Source organism: Oncorhynchus keta, unplaced genomic scaffold (genome assembly GCF_023373465.1).
Source record: "Oncorhynchus keta strain PuntledgeMale-10-30-2019 unplaced genomic scaffold, Oket_V2 Un_scaffold_20222_pilon_pilon, whole genome shotgun sequence".
NCBI lineage: Eukaryota > Metazoa > Chordata > Actinopteri > Salmoniformes > Salmonidae > Oncorhynchus > Oncorhynchus keta.
The window spans coordinates 117,501-142,099 of record NW_026290855.1 but is presented as its reverse complement, the minus strand read 5'-3'; the positions used below and the strand labels follow the sequence as shown (position 1 = coordinate 142,099).

The window sequence follows — 24,599 nt, the reverse complement described above, 5'->3', positions numbered from 1 at the left end:
CTCTCCGTTACAGTCCCCTCCCTCCTCTCCGTTACAGTCCCCTCCCTCCTCTCCGTTACAGTACCCCCTTCCTCTCCGTTACAGTCCCCTCCTCCTCTCCGTTACAGTCCCCTCCCTCCTCTCCGTTACAGTCCCCTCCTCCTCTCCGTTACAGTCCCCTCCCCTCCTCCTCCCGTTACAGTCCCCTCCCCTCTCCGCCACAGTCCCCTCCTCTCCGTTACAGTCCCCTCCTCCTCTCCGTTACAGTCCCCTCCTCCTCTCCGTTACAGTCCCCTCCCTCCTCTCCTTTACAGTCCCCTCCCTCCTCTCCGTTACAGTCCCCTCCTCCTCTCCGTTACAGTCCCCTCCCTCCTCTCCGTTACAGTCCCCTCCCTCCTCTCCGTTACAGTCCCCTCCCCTCCTCCTCTCTGTTACAGTCCCCTCCCTCCTCTCCGTTACAGTCCCCTCCCTCCTCTCCGTTACAGTCCCTCCCTCCTCCCTCCTCCCGTTACAGTCCCTCCCTCCCTCCTCTCCAGTCCCCTCCCTCCTCTCCGTTCTACAGTCCCCTCCCTCCTCTCCGTTACAGTCCCCTCCCTCCTCCCCGTTACAGTCCCCTCCTCCTCTCCGTTACAGTCCCCTCCCTCCTCTCCGTTACAGTCCCCTCCCCCTCTCCTTACAGCCCCCTCCCTCCTCTCCGTTACAGCCCCCTCCCTCCCTCCTCTCCGTTACAGTCCCTCCCTCCTCCTCCGTTACAGTCCCCTCCTCCCTCTCCGTTACAGTCCCTCCCTCCTCTCCGTTACAGTCCCCTCCCTCCTCTCCGTTACAGCCCCTCCCCTCCTCTCCGTTACAGTCCCCCCTCCCTCCTCTCCGTTACCCCCTCCCTCCTCTCCGTTACAGCCCCTCCCTCCTCCCCCGTTACAGTCCCCTCCCCTCCCCGTTACAGCCCCTCCTCCTCCCCGTTACCCCCTCTCCTCTCGTTACAGCCCCCTCCCTCCCTCCTCAGTCCCCTCCCTCTCCCCTCTCCGTTACAGCCCCCTCCCTCCCGTCTCCGTTACAGTCCCCTCCCTCCTCTCCGTTACAGTCCCCTCCCTCCTCTCCGTTACAGTCCCCTCCCTCCTCTCCGTTACAGCCCCTCCCTCCTCTCCGTTACAGTCCCCTCCCTCCTCTCCGTTACAGTCCCCCTCCTCTCCGTTACAGTCCCCTCCCTCCTCTCCGTTACAGTCCCTCCTCCCGTTACAGTCCCTCCCTCCTCTCCGTTACAGTCCCCTCCCTCCTCCGTTACAGCCCCCTCCCCCTCCCTCCTCTCCGTTACAGTCCCCTCCTCCTCCTCTCCGTTACAGCCCCCCCTCCTCTCCGTTACAGTCCCTCCCTCCTCTCCGTTACAGCCCCCTCCCTCCCTCCTCTCCGTTACAGTCCCTCCCTCCTCTCCGTTACAGTCCCCTCCCTCCTCTCCGTTACAGTCCCCTCCCTCCTCTCCGTTACAGTCCCCTCCCTCCTCTCGTTACAGCCCTCCCTCCTCTCCGTTACAGTCCCCTCCCTCCCTCCTCCCCGTTACAGCCCCTCCCTCCTCTCCGTTACAGTCCCCTCTCCTCTCCGTTACAGCCCCCTCCCTCCTCTCCGTTACAGTCCCCTCCCTCCTCTCCGTTACAGTCCCCTCCTCCTCTCCGTTACAGTCCCTCCCCTCCCAGTCCCTCCTCCCTCCTCTCCGTTACAGTCCCCTCCCTCCTCTCCGTTACAGTCCCCCCCCCTCCTCTCCGTTACAGTCCCCTCCTCCTCTCCGTTACAGTCCCTCCCCCTCCTCCCGTTATAGTCCCTCCCCTCCTCTCCGTTACAGTCCCCCTCCCTCCTCTCCGTTACAGTCCCCTCCCTCCTCCCGTTACAGCCCCCTCCCTCCTCTCCGTTACAGTCCCCTCCCTCCTCCCCCTCCTCCTCTCCGTTACAGTCCCCTCCCTCCTCTCCGTTACAGTCCCCTCCTCCTCTCCTTACAGTCCCTCCCTCCTCTCCGTTACAGTCCCTCCCCCTCCTCTCCGTTACAGTCCCCCTCCCTCCCTCCTCCCCTTACAGTCCCCTCCCTCCTCCTCCCCGTTACAGTCCCTCCCTCCTCTCCGTTACAGTCCCCTCCCTCCTCTCCGTTACAGTCCCCTCCTCCTCTCCGTTACAGTCCCCTCCTCCTCTCCGTTACAGTCCCCTCCTCCTCTCCGTTACAGTCCCCTCCTCCTCTCCGTTACAGTCCCCTCCTCCTCTCCGTTACAGTCCCCTCCCCCCTCTCCGTTACAGTCCCCTCCTCCTCCTCTCCGTTACAGTCCCCCCCCTCCTCTCCGTTACAGTCCCCTCCCTCCTCTCCGTTACAGTCCCCTCCTCCTCTCCGTTACAGTCCCCTCCCTCCTCTCCGTTCAGTCCCCTCCCCTCCCTCCTCTCCGTTACAGTCCCCTCCCCTCCTCTCCGTTACAGTCCCCCTCCCTCCCTCCTCTCCGTTACAGTCCCCTCCTCCTCCCTCCTCTCCCCTCCCTCCTCCTCCGTTACAGTCCCCTCCCTCCTCTCCGTTACAGTCCCCTCCCTCCTCTCCGTTACAGTCCCCTCCTCCTCTCCGTTACAGTCCCCTCCCTCCTCTCCGTTACAGTCCCCTCCCTCCTCCCTCCTCCCTCCGTTACAGTCCCCTCCCTCCCTCCTCCGTTACAGTCCCCCTCCCTCTCCGTTACAGTCCCTCCCTCCTCTCCGTTACAGTCCCCTCCCTCCTCTCCGTTACAGTCCCCTCCCTCCTCTCCGTTACAGTCCCCTCCCTCCTCCCGTTACAGCCCCTCCCTCCTCTCCGTTACAGTCCCCTCCCTCCTCCTCTCCGTTACAGTCCCTCCCTCCTCTCCGTTACAGTCCCTCCCTCCTCTCCGTTACAGTCCCTCTCCTCCCTCCTCTCCGTTACAGTCCCCCTCCCTCCCTCTCCGTTACAGCCCCTCCCTCCTCTCCGTTACAGTCCCTCCCCCTCCTCTCCGTTACAGTCCCCTCCCTCCCTCCTCTCCGTTACAGTCCCCTCCCTCCTCTCCGTTACAGTCCCCTCTCCCTCCCTCCTCCTCTGTTACAGTCCCCTCCCTCCTCTCCGTTACAGTCCCTCCCTCCCTCCTCTCCGTTACAGTCCCCTCCCTCCTCCTCCGTTACAGCCCCCTCCCTCCTCTCCGTTACAGTCCCCTCCTCCTCTCCGTTACAGTCCCCTCCCTCCTGTCCGTTACAGTCCCCTCCCTCCTCCCGTTACAGCCCCTCCTCCTCTCCGTTACAGTCCCCTCCCTCCCTCCTCTCTCCGTTACAGTCCCCTCCCTCCTCTCCGTTACAGTCCCTCCCTCCTCCTCCCGTTACAGTCCCCTCCCTCCTCTCCATTACAGCCCCCTCCCTCCTCTCCGTTACAGTCCCTCCCTCCTCCCGTTACAGTCCCCTCCCCTCCTCTCCGTTACAGTCCCCTCCCTCCTCTCCGTTACAGTCCCCTCCCTCCTCTCCGTTACAGTCCCCTCCCTCCCTCTCCGTTACAGCCCCTCCCTCCCTCTCCCGTTACAGTCCCCTCCCTCCTCTCCCCGTTACAGTCCCCCTCCCTCCTCTCCGTTACAGTCCCCTCCCTCCTCTCCGTTACAGTCCCCTCCCTCCTCTCCGTTACAGCCCCCTCCCTCCTCTCCGTTACAGTCCCCTCCCTCCTCTCCCGTTACAGTCCCCTCCCTCCTCTCCGTTACAGTCCCCCTCCCTCCTCCCCGTTACAGCCCCCTCCCTCCTCCCTCCTCTCCGTTACAGTCCCCTCCTCCCTCTCCGTTACAGTCCCCCTACCTCCTCTCCGTTACAGTCCCCTCCCTCCTCTCCGTTACAGTCCCCTCCCTCCTCTCCGTTACAGTCCCCCTCCCTCCTCTCCGTTACAGTCCCCTCCTCCTCTCCGTTACAGTCCCTCCCTCCCTCCCCTCCTTGTTACAGCCCCCTCCCTCCCTCTCCCGTTACAGCCCCTCCCTCCTCTCCGTTACAGTCCCTCCCTCCTCTCCGTTACAGTCCCCTCCCTCCTCTCCGTTACAGTCCCTCCCTCCCTCCCTCCTTGCCATTACAGCCCCCTCCCTCCCTCCTCCCCGTTACAGCCCCTCCTCCTCCTCTCCGTTACAGCCCCCTCCCTCCTCTCCGTTACAGTCCCCTCCTTCCTCTCCGTTACAGTCCCCTCCCTCCTCTCCGTTACAGTCCCCTCCTTCCTCTCCGTTACAGTCCCCTCCTCCTCTCCGTTACAGTCCCCTCCCTCCTCTCCGTTACAATAGTCCCCCTCCTCTCCATTACAGTCCCCTCCCTCCTCTCCGTTACAGTCCCCTTCCTCCTCTCCGTTACAGTCCCCTCCCTCCTCTCCGTTACAGCCCCTCCCTCCTCTCCTTACAGTCCCTCCCTCCTCTCTGTTACAGTCCCCTCCCTCCTCTCCGTTACAGTCCTCCCTCCCCTCCTTGCCATTACAGCCCCTCCCTCCCTCTCCCGTTACAGCCCCTCCTTCCCTCCTCTCCGTTACAGCCCCCTCCTTCCTCTCCGTTACAGTCCCCTCCCTCCTCTCCGTTACAGTCCCTCCCTCCTCTCCGTTACAGTCCCCTTCCTCCACTCCGTTACAGTCCCCTCCTCCCTCTCCGTTACAGTCCCCTCCCTCCTCTCCGTTACAATCCCCTCCCTCCTCTCTCGTTACAGTCCCCTCTCTCCTCTCCGTTACAGTCCCCTCTCCTCTCCGTTACAGTCCCCTCTCCTCTCCGTTACAGTCCCCCCCTCCCTCCTCTCCGTTACAGTCCCCCCTCCCTCCCTCCTCCCCGTTACAGCCCCTCCCTCCCTCCTCTCCAGCCCCTCCTTCCCTCCTCTCCGTTACAGTCCCCTCCCTCCTCTCCGTTACAGTCCCCTCCCCTCCTCTCCGTTACAGTCCCCTCCCTCCTCTCCGTTACAGTCCCCTCCCTCCTCTCCGTTACAGTCCCCTCCCTCCTCTCCGTTACAGTCCCCCCTCCTCTCCGTTACAGTCCCCTCCCTCCTCCTCTCCGTTACAGCCCCTCCCTCCTCCCGTTACAGCCCCTCCCTCCTCTCCGTTACAGTCCCCTCCCCTCCCTCCTCTCTGTTACAGTCCCCTCCCTCCTCTCCGTTACAGTCCCCTCCCTCCTCTCCGTTACAGTCCCCTCCCTCCTCTCCGTTACAGTCCCCTTCCTCCTCTCCGTTACAGTCCCCTCCTCCTCTCCGTTACAGTCCCCTACCTCCTCTCCGTTACAGCCCCTCCCTCCTCCTCCTCCGTTACAATCCCCTCCCTCCTCTCCGTTACAGTCCCCTCTCTCCTCTCCGTTACAGTCCCCTCTCCTCTCCGTTACAGTCCCCTCTCCTCTCCGTTACAGTCCCCTCCCTCCTCTCCGTTACAGTCCCCTCCCTCCTGTCCGTTACAGTCCCCTCCCTCCTCTCCGTTACAGTCCCCTCCCTCCTCTCCGTTACAGCCCCTCCCTCCTCTCCGTTACAGTCCCTCCCTCCCTCCTCTCCGTTACAGCCCCTCCCTCCTCCCGTTACAGCCCCCTCCCTCCTCTCCGTTACAGTCCCTCCCCTCCCTCCTCTCCGTTACAGTCCCCTCCCTCCTCTCCGTTACAGCCCCTCCCTCCTCCCGTTACAGCCCCTCCCTCCTCCCCGTTACAGCCCCCTCCCTCCTCTCTGTTACAGTCCCCTCCCTCCTCTCCGTTACAGTCCCCTCCCTCCTCTCCGTTACAGTCCCCTCCCTCCTCTCCGTTACAGTCCCCTTCCTCCTCTCCGTTACAGTCCCCTCCTCCCTCTCCGTTACAGTCCCCTACCTCCTCTCCGTTACAGCCCCCTCCCTCCTCTCCGTTACAGTCCCCTCCCTCCTCTCCGTTACAGTCCACTCTCTCCTCTCCGTTACAGTCCCCTCTCCTCTCCGTTACAGTCCCCTCCCCTCCCTCCTCTCTGTTACAGTCCCCTCCCTCCTCTCCGTTACAGTCCGCTCCCTCCCTCCCTCCTCCCCGTTACAGCCCCCTCCCTCCCTCCTCTCCGTTACAGCCCCCTCCTTCCCTCCTCTCCGTTACAGTCCCCTCCCTCCTCTCCGTTACAGTCCCCTCCCTCCTCTCCGTTACAGTCCCCTCCCTCCTGTCTGTTACAGTCCCCTCCCTCCTCTCCGTTACAGCCCCCTCCCTCCTCTCCGTTACAGTCCCCTCCCTCCCTCCTCTCCGTTACAGCCCCCTCCCTCCTCCCCGTTACAGCCCGCCCCCTCCCTCCTCTCCGTTACAGTCCCCTCCCTCCTCCCCGTAACAGTCCCCTCCTCCCTCTCCGTTACAGCCCCCTCCCTCCTCTCCGTTACAGTCCCCTCCCTCCTCCCCGTAACAGTCCCCTCCTCCCTCTCCGTTACAGCCCCTCCCTCCTCTCCGTTACAGTCCCCTCCCTCCTCTCCGTTACGGTCCCCTCCCTCCTCTCCGTTACAGCCCCCTCCCTCCTCTCCGTTACAGTCCCCTCCCTCCTCTCCGTTACAGCCCCCTCCCTCCTCTCCGTTACAGCCCCCTCCCTCCTCTCCGTTACAGTCCCCTCCCTCCCTCCTCCCCGTTACAGCCCCTCCCTCCCTCCCTCCTCTCCGTTACAGTCCCCTCCTCCCTCTCCGTTACAGTCCCTACCTCCTCTCCGTTACAGCCCCTCCCTCCTCTCCGTTACAGCCCCTCCCTCCTCTCCGTTACAGCCCCTCCCTCCTCTCCGTTACAGTCCCTCCCTCCTCTCCGTTACAGTCCGCTCCCTCCCTCCTCCTTGCCATTACAGCCCCTCCCTCCCCTCCCTCCTCCCGTTACAGCCCCCTCCGTCCCTCCTCTCCGTTACAGCCCCCTCCCTCCTCTCCGTTACAGTCCCCTCCCTCCTCTCCGTTACAGTCCCCTCCTTCCTCTCCGTTACAGTCCCCTCCCTCCTCTCCGTTACAGTCCCCTCCTTCCTCTCCGTTACAGTCCCCTCCTTCCTCTCCGTTACAGTCCCCTCCCTCCTCTCCGTTACAGTCCCCTTCCTCCTCTCCGTTACAGTCCCCTACCTCCTCTCCGTTACAGCCCCCTCCCTCCTCTCCGTTACAGTCCCCTCCCTCCTCTCTGTTACAGTCCCCTCCCTCCTCTCCGTTACAGTCCGCTCCCTCCCTCCCTCCTTGCCATTACAGCCCCCTCCCTCCCTCCTCCCCGTTACAGCCCCTCCGTCCCTCCTCTCCGTTACAGCCCCCTCCTTCCTCTCCGTTACAGTCCCCTCCCTCCTCTCCGTTACAGTCCCCTCCCTCCTCTCCGTTACAGTCCCCTTCCTCCACTCCGTTACAGTCCCCTCCTCCCTCTCCGTTACAGTCCCCTCCCTCCTCTCCGTTACAATCCCCTCCCTCCTCTCCGTTACAGCCCCCTCCTTCCTCTCCGTTACAGTCCCCTCCCTCCTCTCCGTTACAGTCCCCTCCCTCCTCTCCGTTACAGTCCCCTTCCTCCTCTCCGTTACAGTCCCCTCCTCCCTCTCCGTTACAGTCCCCTCCCTCCTCTCCGTTACAATCCCCTCCCTCCTCTCCGTTACAGTCCCCTCTCTCCTCTCCGTTACAGTCCCCTCTCCTCTCCGTTACAGTCCCCTCTCCTCTCCGTTACAGTCCCCTCCCCTCCCTCCTCTCCGTTACAGTCCGCTCCCTCCCTCCCTCCTCCCCGTTACAGCCCCCTCCCTCCCTCCTCTCCGTTACAGCCCCCTCCTTCCCTCCTCTCCGTTACAGTCCCCTCCCTCCTCTCCGTCACAGTCCCCTCCCTCCTGTCCGTTACAGTCCCCTCCCTCCTCTCCGTTACAGTCCCCTCCCTCCTCTCCGTTACAGCCCCCTCCCTCCTCTCCGTTACAGTCCCTCCCTCCCTCCTCTCCGTTACAGCCCCCTCCCTCCTCCCCGTTACAGCCCCCTCCCTCCCTCCTCTCCGTTACAGTCCCCTCCCTCCTTTCCATTACAGCCCCTCCCTCCTCTCCGTTACAGTCCCCTCCCTCCTCCCGTAACAGTCCCCTCCTCCCTCTCCGTTACAGTCCCCTACCTCCTCTCCGTTACAGCCCCCCCTCCTCTCCGTTACAGTCCCCTCCCTCCTCTCCGTTACAGTCCCCTCCCTCCTGTCCGTTACAGTCCCCTCCCTCCTCTCCGTTACAGCCCCCTCCCTCCTCTCCGTTACAGTCCCCTCCCTCCTCTCCGTTACAGCCCCTCCCTCCTCCCCGTTACAGCCCCCTCCCTCCTCCCCGTTACAGCCCCCCTCCTCTCCGTTACAGTCCCCTCCCTCCCTCCTCCCGTTACAGCCCCCCTCCTCCCTCCTCCCCGTTACAGCCCCCTCCCTCCCTCCTCTCCGTTACAGTCCCCTCCCTCCTCTCCGTTACAGTCCCCTCCTCCCTCTCCGTTACAGTCCCCTACCTCCTCTCCGTTACAGCCCCCTCCCTCCTCTCCGTTACAGCCCCCTCCCTCCTCCCCGTTACAGCCCCCTCCCTCCTCTCCGTTACAGTCCCCTCCCTCCCTCCTCCCGTTACAGCCCCCTCCTCCTCTCCGTTACAGTCCCCTCCTCCCTCCTCTCCGTTACAGTCCCCTCCCTCCCTCCCTCCTCTCCGTTACAGTCCCCCCCTCCTCTCCGTTACAGTCCCCTCCTCCCTCTCCGTTACAGCCCCCTCCCTCCTCTCCGTTACAGCCCCCTCCCTCCTCTCCGTTACAGCCCCCTCCCTCCTCTCCGTTACAGTCCCCTCCCTCCCTCCTTGCCATTACAGCCCCCTCCCTCCCTCCTCCCCGTTACAGCCCCCTCCCTCCTCTCCGTTACAGTCCCCTCCTTCCTCTCCGTTACAGTCCCCTCCTTCCTCCTCTCCGTTACAGTCCCCTCTCCTCTCCGTTACAGTCCCCTCCCTCCTCTCCGTTACAGTCCCCTCCCTCCTCTCCGTTACAGTCCCCTTCCTCCTCTCCGTTACAGTCCCCTCCTCCCTCTCCGTTACAGTCCCCTACCTCCTCTCCGTTACAGCCCCCTCCCTCCTCTCCGTTACAGTCCCCTCCCTCCTCTCCGTTACAGTCCGCTCCCTCCCTCCCTCCTTGCCATTACAGCCCCCTCCCTCCCTCCTCCCCGTTACAGCCCCCTCCGTCCCTCCTCTCCATTACAGCCCCCTCCTTCCTCTCCGTTACAGTCCCCTCCCTCCTCTCCGTTACAGTCCACTCTCCTCTCCGTTACAGTCCCCTCCCCTCGCTCCTCTCCGTTACAGTCCCCTCCCTCCTCTCCGTTACAGTCCCCTCCCTCCTCTCCGTTACAGTCCCCTCCCTCCTCTCCGTTACAGTCCGCTCCCTCCCTCCCTCCTTGCCATTACAGCCCCCTCCCTCCCTCCTCCCCGTTACAGCCCCCTCCGTCCCTCCTCTCCGTTACAGCCCCCTCCCTCCTCTCCGTTACAGTCCCCTCCTTCCTCTCCGTTACAGTCCCCTCCTTCCTCCTCTCCGTTACAGTCCCCTCTCCTCTCCGTTACAGTCCCCTCCCTCCTCTCCGTTACAGTCCCCTTCCTCCTCTCCGTTACAGTCCCCTCCTCCCTCTCCGTTACAGTCCCCTACCTCCTCTCCGTTACAGCCCCCTCCCTCCTCTCCGTTACAGTCCCCTCCCTCCTCTCCGTTACAGTCCGCTCCCTCCCTCCCTCCTTGCCATTACAGCCCCTCCCTCCCTCCTCCCCATTACAGCCCCCTCCGTCCCTCCTCTCCGTTACAGCCCCCTCCCTCCTCTCCGTTACAGTCCACTCTCCTCTCCGTTACAGTCCCCTCCCCTAGCTCCTCTCCGTTACAGTCCCCTCCCTCCTCTCAGTTACAGTCCCCTCCCTCCTCTCCGTTACAGTCCCCTTCCTCCTCTCCGTTACAGTCCCCTCCTCCCTCTCCGTTACAGTCCCCTCCCTCCTCTCCGTTACAATCCCCTCCCTCCTCTCCGTTACAGTCCCCTCTCTCCTCTCCGTTACAGTCCCCTCTCCTCTCCGTTACAGTCCCCTCTCCTCTCCGTTACAGTCCCCTCCCCTCCCTCCTCTCCGTTACAGTCCGCTCCCTCCCTCCCTCCTCCCCGTTACAGCCCCCTCCCTCCCTCCACTCCGTTACAGTCCCTTCCCTCCTGTCCGTTACAGTCCCCTCCCTCCTCTCCGTTACAGTCCCCTCCCTCCCTCCTCTCCGTTACAGCCCCCTCCCTCCTCCCCGTTACAGTCCCCTCCCCTCCCTACTCTCTGTTACAGTCCCCTCCCTCCTCTCCGTTACAGTCCCCTCCCTCCTCTCCGTTACAGTCCCCTTCCTCCTCTCCGTTACAGTCCCCTCCTCCCTCTCCGTTACAGTCCCCTACCTCCTCTCCGTTACAGCCCCCTCCCTCCTCTCCGTTACAATCCCCTCCCTCCTCTCCGTTACAGTCCCCTCTCTCCTCTCCGTTACAGTCCCCTCCCCTCCCTCCTCTCTGTTACAGTCCCCTCCCTCCTCTCCGTTACAGTCCGCTCCCTCCCTCCCTCCTCCCCGTTACAGCCCCCTCCCTCCCTCCTCTCCGTTACAGCCCCCTCCTTCCCTCCTCTCCGTTACAGTCCCCTCCCTCCTCTCCGTTACAGTCCCCTCCCTCCTCTCCGTTACAGTCCCCTCCCTCCTGTCCGTTACAGTCCCCTCCCTCCTCTCCGTTACAGCCCCCTCCCTCCTCTCCGTTACAGTCCCCTCCCTCCCTCCTCTCCGTTACAGCCCCCTCCCTCCCTCCTCTCCGTTACAGTCCCCTCCCTCCTCTCCGTTACAGTCCCCTCCCTCCTCCCCGTAACAGTCCCCTCCTCCCTCTCCGTTACAGTCCCCTACCTCCTCTCCGTTACAGCCCCCTCCCTCCTCTCCGTTACAGTCCCCTCCCTCCTCTCCGTTACAGTCCCCTCCCTCCTGTCCGTTACAGTCCCCTCCCTCCTCTCCGTTACAGTCCCCTCCCTCCTCTCCGTTACAGTCCCCTCCCTCCTCTCCGTTACAGCCCCCTTCCTCCTCCCCGTTACAGCCCCCTCCCTCCTCCCCGTTACAGCCCCCTCCCTCCTCTCCGTTACAGTCCCCTCCCTCCCTCCTCCCCGTTACAGCCCCCTCCCTCCCTCCCTCCTCTCCGTTACAGCCCCCTCCCTCCCTCCCTCCTCTCCGTTACAGTCCCCTCCCTCCTCTCCGTTACAGTCCCCTCCTCCTCTCCGTTACAGTCCCCTACCTCCTCTCCGTTACAGCCCCCTCCCTCCTCTCCGTTACAGCCCCCTCCCTCCTCCCCGTTACAGCCCCCTCCCTCCTCTCCGTTACAGTCCCCTCCCTCCCTCCTCCGCGTTACAGCCCCCTCCCTCCCTCTTCTCCATTACAGTCCCCTCCCTCCTCTCCGTTACAGTCCCCTCCTCCCTCTCCGTTACAGTCCCCTACCTCCTCTCCGTTACAGCCCCCTCCCTCCTCTCCGTTACAGCCCCCTCCCTCCTCTCCGTTACAGCCCCCTCCCTCCTTTCCGTTACAGTCCCCTCCCTCCTCTCCGTTACAGTCCGCTCCCTCCCTCCCTCCTCTCCGTTACAGCCCCATCCCTCCTCCCCGTTACAGCCCCCTCCCTCTCCGTTACAGCCCCTCCCTCCCTCCTCTCCGTTACAGTCCCCTCCCTCCTCTCCGTTACAGTCCCCTACCTCCTCTCCGTTACAGTCCCCTCCCTCCTCTCCGTTACAGTCCCCTCCCTCCCTCCTCCCCGTTACAGCCCCCTCCCTCCCTCTTCTCCATTACAGTCCCCTCCCTCCTCTCCGTTACAGTCCCCTCCCTCCTCTCCGTTACAGACCCCTCCCTCCTCTCCGTTACAGTCCCCTCCCTCCTCTCCGTTACAGTCCCCTCCCTCCTCTCCGTTACAGTCCCCTACCTCCTCTCCGTTACAGTCCCCTCACCTCTCCGTTACAGTCCCCTCCCTCCTCTCCGTTACAGTCCCCTCCTCCCTCTCCATTACAGCCCCCTCCCTCCTCTCCGTTACAGTCCCCTCCCTCCTCTCCGTTACAGTCCCCTCCCTCCTCTCCGTTACAGTCCCCTCCCTCCTCTCCGTTACAGTCCCCTCCCTCCTCTCCGTTACAGACCCCTCCCTCCTCTCCGTTACAGTCCCCTCCCTCCTCTCCGTTACAGTCCCCTCCCTCCTCTCCGTTACAGTCCCCTCCCTCCTCTCCGTTACAGTCCCCTCCCTCCTCTCCGTTACAGTCCCCTCACCTCTCCGTTACAGTCCCCTCCCTCCTCTCCGTTACAGTCCCCTCCCTCCTCTCCGTTACAGTCCCCTCCCTCCTCTCCCCTCCCTCCTCTCCGTTACAGTCCCCTCCCTCCTCTCCGTTACAGTCCCTTCCCTCCTCTCCGTTACAGTCCCCTCTCTCCTCTCCGTTACAGTCCCCTCTCTCCTCTCCGTTACAGTCCCCTCTCTCCTTACTCCCCTCTCCTCTCCGTTACAGTCCCCTCCCCTCCCTCCTCTCTGTTACAGTCCCCTCCCTCCTCTCCGTTTACAGCCCCCTCCCACCTCTCCGTTACAGTCCGCTCCCTCCCTCCTCTCCGTTACAGCCCCCTCCTTCCCTCCTCCCCGTTACAGCCCCCTCCCTCCCTCTTCCCCGTTACAGCCCCCTCCGTCCCTCCTCTCTGTTACAGCCCCCTCCCTCCTCTCCGTTACAGTCCACTCCTTCCTCTCCGTTACAGTCCCCTCCTTCCTCTCCGTTACAGTCCCCTCTCCTCTCCGTTACAGTCCCCTCTCCTCTCCGTTACAGTCCCCTCCCCTCCCTCCTCTCCGTTACAGCCCCCTCCCTACTCTCCGTTACAGTCCGCTCCCTCCCTCCCTCCTCTCCGTTACAGCCCCCTCCCTCCCTCCTCCCCGTTACAGCCCCCTCCCTCATCTCCGTTACAGCCCCCTCCCTACTCTCCGTTACAGTCCGCTCCCTCCCTCCCTCCTCTCCGTTACAGCCCCCTCCTTCCCTCCTCCCCGTTACAGCCCCCTCCCTCCCTCTTCCCCGTTACAGCCCCCTCCGTCCCTCCTCTCCATTACAGCCCCCTCCCTCCTCTCCGTTACAGTCCACTCCTTCCTCTCCGTTACAGTCCCCTCCTTCCTCTCCGTTACAGTCCCCTCTCCTCTCCGTTACAGTCCCCTCTCCTCTCCGTTACAGTCCCCTCCCTCCCTCCTCTCCGTTACAGCCCCCTCCCTACTCTCCGTTACAGTCCGCTCCCTCCCTCCCTCCTCTCCGTTACAGCCCCCTCCCTCCCTCCTCCCCGTTACAGCCCCCTCCCTCATCTCCGTTACAGTCCGCTCCCTCCTCTCTGTTACAGTCCCCTCCCTCTTCTCCGTTACAGTCCCCTCCCTCCTCTCCGTTACAGTCCCCTCCCTCCATCATTCTCCTCTCCCTTAAGGTGTCTGCATGCTTCCCAGCCGTGCATATATTATGACGGCATATTGTAACGCTTTTGTTAGTTTTGGTCTTCGGTGAGGGCTTTTTCCTGGAGAAAACATTTTCTCCAGGCATGCCGGAGTCGGTAGCTGAAGTCTACGCCCCTTCATCTGTGATTGGTCAACAGTAGGGATTCTTCAATTAAATGTTTGATGTCATTCAAGGAGACCGCACCAAACATCTTGGATGTAAAATTGTTCGACTAAGATCTGCTTGGTACTTCAAACAAAGGTCTTTTAAGGGATTATGCGAGCACACTCATTCTAAACCAAAGCATGCTGACACCTTTACTCCTCTCCTCAGTCCTCACATCTCTCCCCCACTCTCATGTTCACTTCGGTTCCCATTTCTTCACCCTCCCTCCCTTTAAATCCCAGATGTATGTATGGTTGTTGGTGGATGTGGAGCTTCTAGGCTCCAGCCAGTGTAACAGGGGGAGATGAGTGCTTCAGTCAGACACTAGCAGGCTGCGTCTGAACATCTCAACTTGCCTGTCTCTGTCCCGTCACTCACTCTCTCTCTCAAATCCCCAGGCAGGTACAAACACCGACACACAGCAGTGTTTACCCTGTGGTTGAGAGGCTGAGTATTGGTCCCTGAACGACACCAGTCACCCCTGAGAGACCACAGCACTAAAACATCTTTATGCTCTCTCCTTCAAAACAATCTCCTCTCGGTCTCGTCTCTCGCTCTCCCTCCCTAAATCTCTCTCTCTACACCTCTTTCTGCCCTCCTCTCTCACCATGTTTAAGCCCTCCCTTCCTCCCACTCACCCTCCTATTGCTCTTTCGTTCCCAGGGGATAGAGTGATAATCGGAGTCGTCTGTTTTCCTCCTGGCCTACCATACGCCCTGTTGCCTGTGTTCTCTCCCACGGCACTCTCCTCTCTACTCCCCATGGACACACAGCCCCCTTCTCTCCTATCCTCTCTCGTCTCCCACCTCTCCCCTATGGCCCATTTTCTACCATCCCCCCTCCCCCAGCAGTACACCTGCCTGCAGCCCAACTCCAGTAACCTGTGGTGTGCTGTGACCTGCTCTCTAAGGAGCCCCAGCAGACAGACGCTAGGCTAGCTGTCGCTCACTACACTGTCTGTCAGTGCCCTCACTGCCCTGTGTGCTAACAGCATGTTTAGCGTAGCCGCAGCAGGCTATCTGTGTTACGTAGCCCTGTCCCTGTCATTCATCCGGTCTCATTAGACACCAGGAAGGCATTGTCTGCTGACCTTGTCAGCTCTCAATCACACACACACACACACACACACACACACACACACACACACACACACACACACACACACACACACACACACACACACACACACACACACACACACACACACACACACACACACACACACACACACACACACACACACACACACACACACACACACGCACACACCAAACAGTGCATTCGGGAAGTATTCAGACCCCTTCTCTTTATCAACATGTTAATCCATTTTAGAATTAGGCTCTAACGTAACAAAATGTGGAAACAGTCAAGGGGAATACTTTCCGAATGCACTGTACATAGAATACTCACATGGACCAGCAGAGAGAACTCTGTCACCAAACCGCTAAGCTCCTTCAGGTCCTGACAAAACAAACTCATATTAACACAGCAACAATAATATAAACAAAAACCTACTATATGACATATTAAAGACATGAATAAATATTATAATTTCTTAATCTATTATTAAGACAATTTGTGAATACAGTACAAGGGGCCCAAATATTCCCACCTCCTCCAGGGTGTCCCAGGACTCAGCAGCACTCTCATTGAGGGGGATCAATGGGAGGAGGTACTGCGTTTGATTGACAGGAGGGGGCTCCCTGCCCACATCATCACCATGGGAACCACCTAATGGACAAGGTTAGTGAGAACCAGAGTGACCAACTTTAGATCCTGACATGTTACTGCTTCTGAAATTCTCAAATTCATAATGAGCATTTAGCTGATTTATTAGTTGGTTTATTGGTCAATAAAGGAAGAGTGAACATGGCTGCCATAGAATGGAATGAACTGATGTAGTTGAATAGAGGGGAAGGGGGCGGTGCTACCTGAGGATGAGTGGTCTGGGGGGCGTGGTGCCTGTGGCAGAGGGGCGGGGTTAGAATGCAGGAGTAGGAAGTCTTGCGTGGCAGCAGATGCTCGGTCTCTGATTGGCTGAACCAGCCTCTCCAGGGCGGGGCCGTCCTCCGGGCGGACACGTCCACACAGCTTCTCCATCTCTCTAACATTAGCCCTCAACTGCTACAGAGAGTGAGAGAGAGGTTCAACAAGTAGTTCAACTTCCCAACAGATAGATTTAAAAAAGAGGCACGAGAGAGAGAGAGAAGTACACCCTCATACAGACAGACAGGTTTCAGTGTCTCTGCTGGGAGGAGGAGTGAGAAGGGGGGAAGTAGGAGGGTGTCAGATCGCCTCCCCTGGTTGTACCCATCAGCCCCAGGGCAGACCAGGGCAGGGGTCAGGAGGTCATGACCAATATATGCTCCCATGCTAATTAGACATGATGAATAAACATACACGCACAGCTGCAGACTGGATTAGCATTGAGCTGCTATGGCCACGGGGAGACACCTGTCAGAACGCTAAAGACCTGTTAGCATACGCTTCACAGACAACACACATACAGAGACACACACACACAAAGAACATCAACAATAAGAACATTAACAGGTGAATGAACTCTCTGCGCTGCTGGAGAAGGTTGGTTAAAACCTCTTAAATGTAATCTACGTAATCCCCTAAAGTAATTATTTACCATGAGAGGGCCATAAACAATAACTAGTAATGCTGCAATCTCTACGGTTCAAATTTCCCCTTTCTGGAAAAACAGTTAGACTGGTGAGGTGTAGTCACCTTTCAAGACACAATATCAAGTACACAGCACAAACATGATTCAAACATGATACAAACATGTTATATGATGGATATCCTATAACTAAACTGTATAAAGAAGGCTTGAAATAACTTATTTGTTCTTAATATAGTATAATCAATTTATAAAACGACTAACTACAAGATTTCTGTATAATACATATTTGTATATTTATTGTTAGAGAAAATGGGCATATTTTCTAAAGGTCTCTTGATCAAAACGTCTGTCCCCATCACTGAGAATATTTCATGAACTCGTTAGGCCTTTCATCTCATATAGTGTCCGTCTATCACAAACAGAAAGTGGGTTTTGTTTCAAATCTATTCATTATTTTAGACTACTGGCTATAAATCGATCTGAATGTGGTACAGTGATGAAACCACTCCCCCTCGCTGCATTACGGTGTAAGGATTCCAGGCATATGCTGCTTCACACAGGCAGAAGAGACATGCTACTGTGTCTGTAAAAATCAGGGCTACTGCTCAATGCAAGCCAACTCGATCGATTTATAAGCAAAAATTTCAGTCAGAACCGCGCAGGTCCCGTAAACAGGGGACTTTATATCGAAGAGGATTTATTTAAGAGGATATTGTTACTAAACGATAGCATAACCGCCATCGATAAAAGACAGTACTGTGCAGCCGTCTTCGTTGACTTGGCCAAGGCTTTCGACTCTGTCAATCACCGTATTCTTATCGGCAGACTCAATAGCCTTGGTTTTTCTAATGACTGCCTCACCTGGTTCACCAACTACTTTTCAGACAGAGTTCAGTGTGTCAAATCGGAGGGCCTGTTGTCCGGACCTCTGGCAGTCTCTATGGGGGTACCACAGGGTTCAAGTCTCTATGGGGGTACCACAGGGTTCAACTCTTTTCTCTGTATATATCAATGATGTCTCTCTTGCTGCGGGCGATTCCCTGATCCACCTCTACGCAGACGACACCATTCTGTATACTTCTGGCCCTTCCTTGGACACTGTGCTAACTAACCTCCAAACGAGCTTCAATGCCATACGACACTCCTTCCGTGGCCTCCAACTGCTCTTAAACGCTAGTAAAACCAAATGCATGCTTTCCAACCGTTTGCTGCCCACACCCGCGCGCCCGACCAGCATCACTACTCTGGACAGTTCTGACCTAGAATATGTGGACAACTATAAATACCTAGGTGTCTGGCTATACTCTCCTTCCAGACTCATTAAACATCTCCAATCCAAAATCAAATCTAGAATCGGCTTTCTATTTCGCAACAAAGCCTCCTTCACTCACGCCGCCAAACTTACCCTAGTAAAACTGACTATCCTACCGATCCTCGACTTCGGCGATGGCATCTACAAAATGGCTTCCAATACTCTACTCAGCAAACTGGATGCAGTCTATCACAGTGCCATCCGTTTTGTTACCAAATCACCTTATACCAACCACCATTGCGACCTATACGCTCTAGTTGGCTGGCCCTCGCTACATATTCGTCGCCAGACCCACTGGCTCCAGGACATCTATAAGTCTATGCTAGGGAAAGCACCGCCTTATCTCAGTTCACTGGTCACAATAACAACACCCACCCATAGCACGCGCTCCAGCAGGTATATCTCACTGATCATCGCTAAAGCCAACACCTCTTTGGCCGCCTTTCCTTCCAGTTCTCTGCTGCCTGTGACTGGAGAGAATTGCAAAAATCGCTGAAGTTGGAGACTTTTATTTTCCTCGCCAACTTTAAACATCAGCTATCTGAGCAGCTAACCGATCGCTGCAGCTGTACATAGTCCATCTGTAAATAGCTCACCCAATCTACTTACCTCATCCCCATACTGTTTTTATTTTGTTTACTTTTCTGCTATTTTGCACACCAGTATCTCTACTTGCACATCATCATCTGCTCATTTATCACTCCAGTGTTAATTTGCTAAATTGTAATTATTCGCTCCTATGGCCTATTTATTGCCTTACCTCCTCATGCCTTCTCCTCATGCCTTACCTCCTCATGCCTTACCTCCTCATGCCTTCTCCTCATGCCTTACCTCCTCATGCCTTACCTCCTCATGCCTTACCTCCTCATGCCTTACCTCCTCATGCCTTACCTCCTCATGCCTTACCTCCTCATGCCTTACCTCCTCATGCCTTACCTCCTCATGCCTTACCTCCTCATGCCTTACCTCCTCATGCCTAACCTCCTCATGCCTTCTCCTCATGCCTTACCTCCTCATGCCTTACCTCCTCATGCCTTACCTCCTCATGCCTTACCTCATCATGCCTTACCTCCTCATGCCTTACCTCCTCATGCCTTACCTCCTCATGCCTTACCTCATCATGCCTTACATGCCTTACCTCATCATGCCTTACCTCCTCATGCCTTCTCCTCATGCCTTACCTCATCATGCCTTACCTCCTCATGCCTTCTCCTCACCTCCTCATCATGCCTTACCTCCTCATGCCTTACCTCCTCATGCCTTACCTCCTCATGCCTTACCTCCTCATGCCTTACCTCCTCATGCCTTACCTCCTCATGCCTTACCTCCTCATGCCTTACCTCCTCATGCCTTACCTCCTCATGCCTTACCTCCTCATGCCTTACCTCCTCATGCCTTACCTCCTCATGCCTTACCTCCTCATGCCTTACCTCCTCATGCCTTCTCCTCATGCCTTACCTCATCATGCCTTACCTCCTCATGCCTTCTCCTCATGCCTTACCTCCTCATGCCTAACCTCCTCATGCCTTCTCCTCATGCCTTACCTCATCATGCCTTACCTCATCATGCCTTACCTCCTCATGCCTTACCTCATCATGCCTTACCTCCTCATGCCTAACCTCCTCATGCCTTTCTGTATATAGACTTTCTTTTTTCTACTGTGTCATTGACTTGTTTATTGTGTTATTGGCTTGTTTATTCCATGTGTAACTCTGTGTTGTTGTCTGTGTCACACTGCTTTGCTTTATCTTGGCCAGGTCGCAGTTGCAAATGAGAACTTGTTCTCAACTATCCTACCTGGTTAAATAAAGGTTAAATAAAAAATTACAAAAAAACAAAAAAAAATCTTAATTTTTTTTGGCAAAAGGCGTTTACAGAACTACGGTCTACTGATTGAAAGGAGTGTAGGAGTGTGTAACTGGTCCATATTTGTGTGTTTTAAGGCTGTTGTTATCTCTGGGGGGAAGGGGATATGGAGGGGAGGGGGGGAACCCCTGAGACCGTTGTATGATAGTCAGTCACTCAGCCAGCGGTGTGTGTGTGACTGTGTGTCAGCCAGTCAGTCAGTGGGGGACAGACAGGCATGTGAAGCAGCAGGACTCCATCTCTGCAGACAAACACACAGTAAACACCAGGGAGAAAGTGAAACCAGGCACACGTTGCTAAATAGGCCCTGCCACACCAACACACACACACAGGGCGTTACGAAACCGATTCACTAGCCTGCTAATATTGTTACACTCACTAAGTCTTAGGCCTAGTTAACTAGTCTGTAACCTGAAGAATCAGCGTATGCGTCTAGGTGTGAATGTATGTACCCAGGAGACAGCTACCTTACCGTAGGTCCAGGGCTCCGTCTTCACCTCTTGGTCGGCCGGTCCAAGTGGATTATTATTTGTTCAGATGGTGACTAAAAATAAATATGTTCAAATCAAACCAGTAGGCTCTCCGAGCTGGTACTCTGACTAACGATCACCCTAATTGACAGCACCGAATGTGCTTACCAACCACCTGGACAAGGTTGCTGCTGCCCCCTGGGGGAATGGAGTGTGGAAGTGATCTGTAGTGTGCTGTCTAAACTACCTAACCTATTCCCTCAAAGGGATGAGCAGCAGAGGGGGGTCTATAATAATATTCACAGTTAGGAGAAAGGGATGAATAGATGAGTGATGGATGAAAATAGAGGCATGCAGACAGAAATACAGAAAGCAGAGGAGCCCACTTCCTGCTAGAGAGTGGGGGGGGGTGATGCTGTCTTTCTCTGCTTCCCTCTGCCTTTCTTGCTCTCTTTCTACTTCTCTTAGGCTCTATCTGTGCTGCATGTCCTTGTGTATCATCACCCATCTTCAGCTTCCTTACACACACCCAGCCCAGCGGACAGAAACACACACACGCCACACAGGAAAGCACTCTGCCCCTCCCAAGGGGTTTGAGGGGAATGGTGTGTGTGTGTGTGTGTGTGTGTGTGTGTGTGTGTGTGTGTGTGTGTGTGTGTGTGTGTGTGTGTGTGTGTGTGTGTGTGTGTGTGAAGAAGGTGGGGGTGAATCCTTCACTTCCAAAGACATGGTGGTGTCATTGTGAAAACACACACACACCCTTTTATAACACACACTCAATTTTACATACACACTCCTGATCTCCTGCAGGCACACAGCACACAATCACAACATACTGCATATACTCAGCACAAGGCCAGTGTGCGTGTGTCTATGTTTTACCTGCACAGTGCGGCTGGCATTGATGTGCTCCTGATGAAGGCGATCCCATTGTCCACTATGCTGGAACTGTAAGAAAATAACAAGCTCAGTTGCTGCTTCTCTGTATGTGGTTCTTCTGTAACTTCCAATGGTCGGTGATGTGAGTTTGCGTGTGTATATACAGTGCCTTGCGAAAGTATTCGGCCCCCTTGAACTTTGCGACCTTTTGCCACATTTCAGGCATCAAACATAAAGATATAAAACTGTATTTTTTTGTGAAGAATCAACAACAAGTGAGACACAATCATGAAGTGGAACGACATTTATTGGATATTTCAAACTTGTTTAACAAATCAAAAACTGAAAAATTGGGTGTGCAAAATTATTCAGCCCCCTTAAGTTAATACAGCTGTAATCGCTTGGGGTATGTCTCTATCAGTTTTGCACATTGAGAGACTGAAATTTTTTCCCATTCCTCCTTGCAAAACAGCTCGAGCTCAGTGAGGTTGGATGGAGAGCATTTGTGAACAGCAGTTTTCAGTTCTTTCCACAGATTCTCGATTGGATTCAGGTCTGGACTTTGACTTGGCCATTTATTTTTGAACCATTCCATTGTAGATTTTGCTAAAAGGTTTTGGATTATTGTCTTGTTGGAAAACAAATCTCTGTCCCAGTCTCAGGTCTTTTGCAGACTCCATCAGGTTTTCTTCCAGAATGGTCCTGTATTTGGCTCCATCCATCTTCCCATCAATTTGAACCATCTTTCCTGTCCCTGCTGAAGAAAAGCAGGCCCAAACCATGATGCTGCCACCACCATGTTTGACAGTGGGGATGGTGTGTTCAGGGTGATGAGCTGTGTTGCTTTTACGCCAAACATAACGTTTTGCATTGTTGCCAAAAAGTTCAATTTTGGTTTCATCTGACCAGAGCACCTTCTTCCACATGTTTGGTGGGCTCCGGGCAGCCGAGCGGAACAGGGCTCCGGAACAGGGCTCCGGGCAGCCGAGCGGAAATGGAGGAAAACTCGCCTCCCTGCGGACCTGGCATCCTTTCACTCCCTCCTCTCTACATTTTCCTCCTCTGTCTCTGCTGCTAAAGCCACTTTCTACCACTCTAAATTCCAAGCATATGCCTCTAACCCTAGGAAGCTCTTTGCCACCTTCTCCTCCCTCCTGAATCCTCCTCCCTCCTGAATCCTCCTCCCCCTCCCCCTCCTCCCTCTCTGCAGATGACTTCGTCAACCATTTTGAAAAGAAGGTCGACGACATCCGATCCTCGTTTGCTAAGTCAAACGACACCGCTGGTTCTGCTCACACTGCCCTACCCTGTGCTCTGACCTCTTTCTCCCTCTCTCTCCAGATGAAATCTCGCGTCTTGTGACGGCCGGCCGCCCAACAACCTGCCCGCTTGACCCTATCCCCTCCTCTCTTCTCCAGACCATTTCCGGAGACCTTCTCCCTTACCTCACCTCGCTCATCAACTCATCCCTGACCGCTGGCTATGTCCCTTCCGTCTTCAAGAGAGCGAGAGTTGCACCCCTTCTGAAAAAACCTACACTCGATCCCTCCGATGTCAACAACTACAGACCAGTATCCCTTCTTTCTTTTCTCTCCAAAACTCTTGAACGTGCCGTCCTTGGCCAGCTCTCCCGCTATCTCTCTCAGAATGACCTTCTTGATCCAAATCAGTCAGGTTTCAAGACTAGTCATTCAACTGAGACTGCTCTTCTCTGTATCACGGAGGCGCTCCGCACTGCTAAAGCTAACTCTCTCTCCTCTGCTCTCATCCTTCTAGACCTATCGGCTGCCTTCGATACTGTGAACCATCAGATCCTCCTCTCCACCCTCTCCGAGTTGGGCATCTCCGGCGCGGCCCACGCTTGGATTGCGTCCTACCTGACAGGTCGCTCCTACCAGGTGGCGTGGCGAGAATCTGTCTCCTCACCACGCGCTCTCACCACTGGTGTCCCCAGGGCTCTGTTCTAGGCCCTCTCCTATTCTCGCTATACACCAAGTCACTTGGCTCTGTCATAACCTCACATGGTCTCTCCTATCATTGCTATGCAGACGACACACAATTAATCTTCTCCTTTCCCCCTTCTGATGACCAGGTGGCGAATCGCATCTCTGCATGTCTGGCAGACATATCAGTGTGGATGACGGATCACCACCTCAAGCTGAACCTCGGCAAGACGGAGCTGCTCTTCCTCCCGGGGAAGGACTGCCCGTTCCATGATCTCGTCATCACGGTTGACAACTCCATTGTGTCCTCCTCCCAGAGCGCTAAGAACCTTGGCGTGATCCTGGACAACACCCTGTCGTTCTCAACTAACATCAAGGCGGTGGCCCGTTCCTGTAGGTTCATGCTCTACAACATCCGCAGAGTACGACCCTGCCTCACACAGGAAGCGGCGCAGGTCCTAATCCAGGCACTTGTCATCTCCCGTCTGGATTACTGCAACTCGCTGTTGGCTGGGCTCCCTGCCTGTGCCATTAAACCCCTACAACTCATCCAGAACGCCGCAGCCCGTCTGGTGTTCAACCTTCCCAAGTTCTCTCACGTCACCCCGCTCCTCCGCTCTCTCCACTGGCTTCCAGTTGAAGCTCGCATCCGCTACAAGACCATGGTGCTTGCCTACGGAGCTGTGAGGGGAACGGCACCTCAGTACCTCCAGGCTCTGATCAGGCCCTACACCCAAACAAGGGCACTGCGTTCATCCACCTCTGGCCTGCTCGCCTCCCTACCACTGAGGAAGTACAGTTCCCGCTCAGCCCAGTCAAAACTGTTCGCTGCTCTGGCCCCCAATGGTGGAACAAACTCCCTCACGACGCCAGGACAGCGGAGTCAATCACCACCTGCCGGAGACACCTGAAACCCCACCTCTTTAAGGAATACCTAGGATAGGATAAAGTAATCCTTCTCACCCCCCTTAAAAGATTTAGATGCACTATTGTAAAGTGGCTGTTCCACTGGATGTCATAAGGTGAATGCACCAATTTGTAAGTCGCTCTGGATAAGAGCGTCTGCTAAATGACTTAAATGTAAATGTAAATGTAAATGGTGTGTCTCCCAGGTGGCTTGTGGCAAACTTTAAATGACACTTTTTATGGATATCTTTAAGAAATGGCTTTCTTCTTGCCACTCTTCCATAAAGGCCAGATTTGTGCAATATACGACTGATTGTTGTCCTATGGACAGAGTCTCCCACCTCAGCTGTTGATCTCTGCAGTTCATCCAGAGTGATCATGGGCCTCTTGGCTGCATCTCTGATCAGTCTTCTCCTTGTATGAGCTGAAAGTTTAGAGGGACGGCCAGGTCTTGGTAGATTTGCAGTGGTCTGATACTCCTTCCATTTCAATATTATCGCTTGCACAGTGCTCCTTGGGATGTTTAAAGCTTGGGAAATCTTTTTGTATCCAAATCCGGCTTTAAACTTCTTCACAACAGTATCTCGGACCTGCCTGGTGTGTTCCTTGTTCTTCATGATGCTCTCTGCGCTTTTAACGGACCTCTGAGACTATCACAGTGCAGGTGCATTTATACGGAGACTTGATTACACACAGGTGGATTGTATTTATCATCATTAGTCATTTAGGTCAACATTGGATCATTCAGAGATCCTCACTGAACTTCAGGAAAGAGTTTGCTGCACTGAAAGTAAAGGGGCTGAATAATTTTGCACGCCCAATTATTCCGTTTTTGATTAGTTACAAAAGTTTGAAATATCCAATAAATGTCGTTCCACTTCATGATTGTGTCCCACTTATTGTTGATTCTTCACAAAAAAATACAGTTTTATATCTTTATGTTTGAAGCCTGAAATGTGGCAAAAGGTCGCAAAGTTCAAGGGGGGCGAATACTTTCGCAAGGCACTGTATGTGTGTGTGTATATATGTGTGTGAGTATATGTGTGTGTTACCTTCAGTATATTGCTGTGGTGTCTCTGTAGTCTTTC

General features: G+C 56.1%; 1 protein-coding gene across 1 annotated transcript in view; it reads right to left on the bottom strand.

Annotated features, from left to right (window-relative positions):
• The window catches only part of LOC118378839 (syntaxin-17), a 38,468-nt gene that overhangs the window by 12,985 nt on the left and 884 nt on the right, over nt 1–24,599 (bottom strand). The window contains 5 exon segments of the mRNA XM_052514946.1: nt 14,914–14,964; nt 15,116–15,234; nt 15,435–15,627; nt 20,666–20,731; nt 24,564–24,599. The exon segment at nt 24,564–24,599 is cut by the window's right edge and continues 156 nt beyond it. Coding sequence (XP_052370906.1) covers nt 14,914–14,964; nt 15,116–15,234; nt 15,435–15,627; nt 20,666–20,731; nt 24,564–24,599 — 465 coding nt within the window.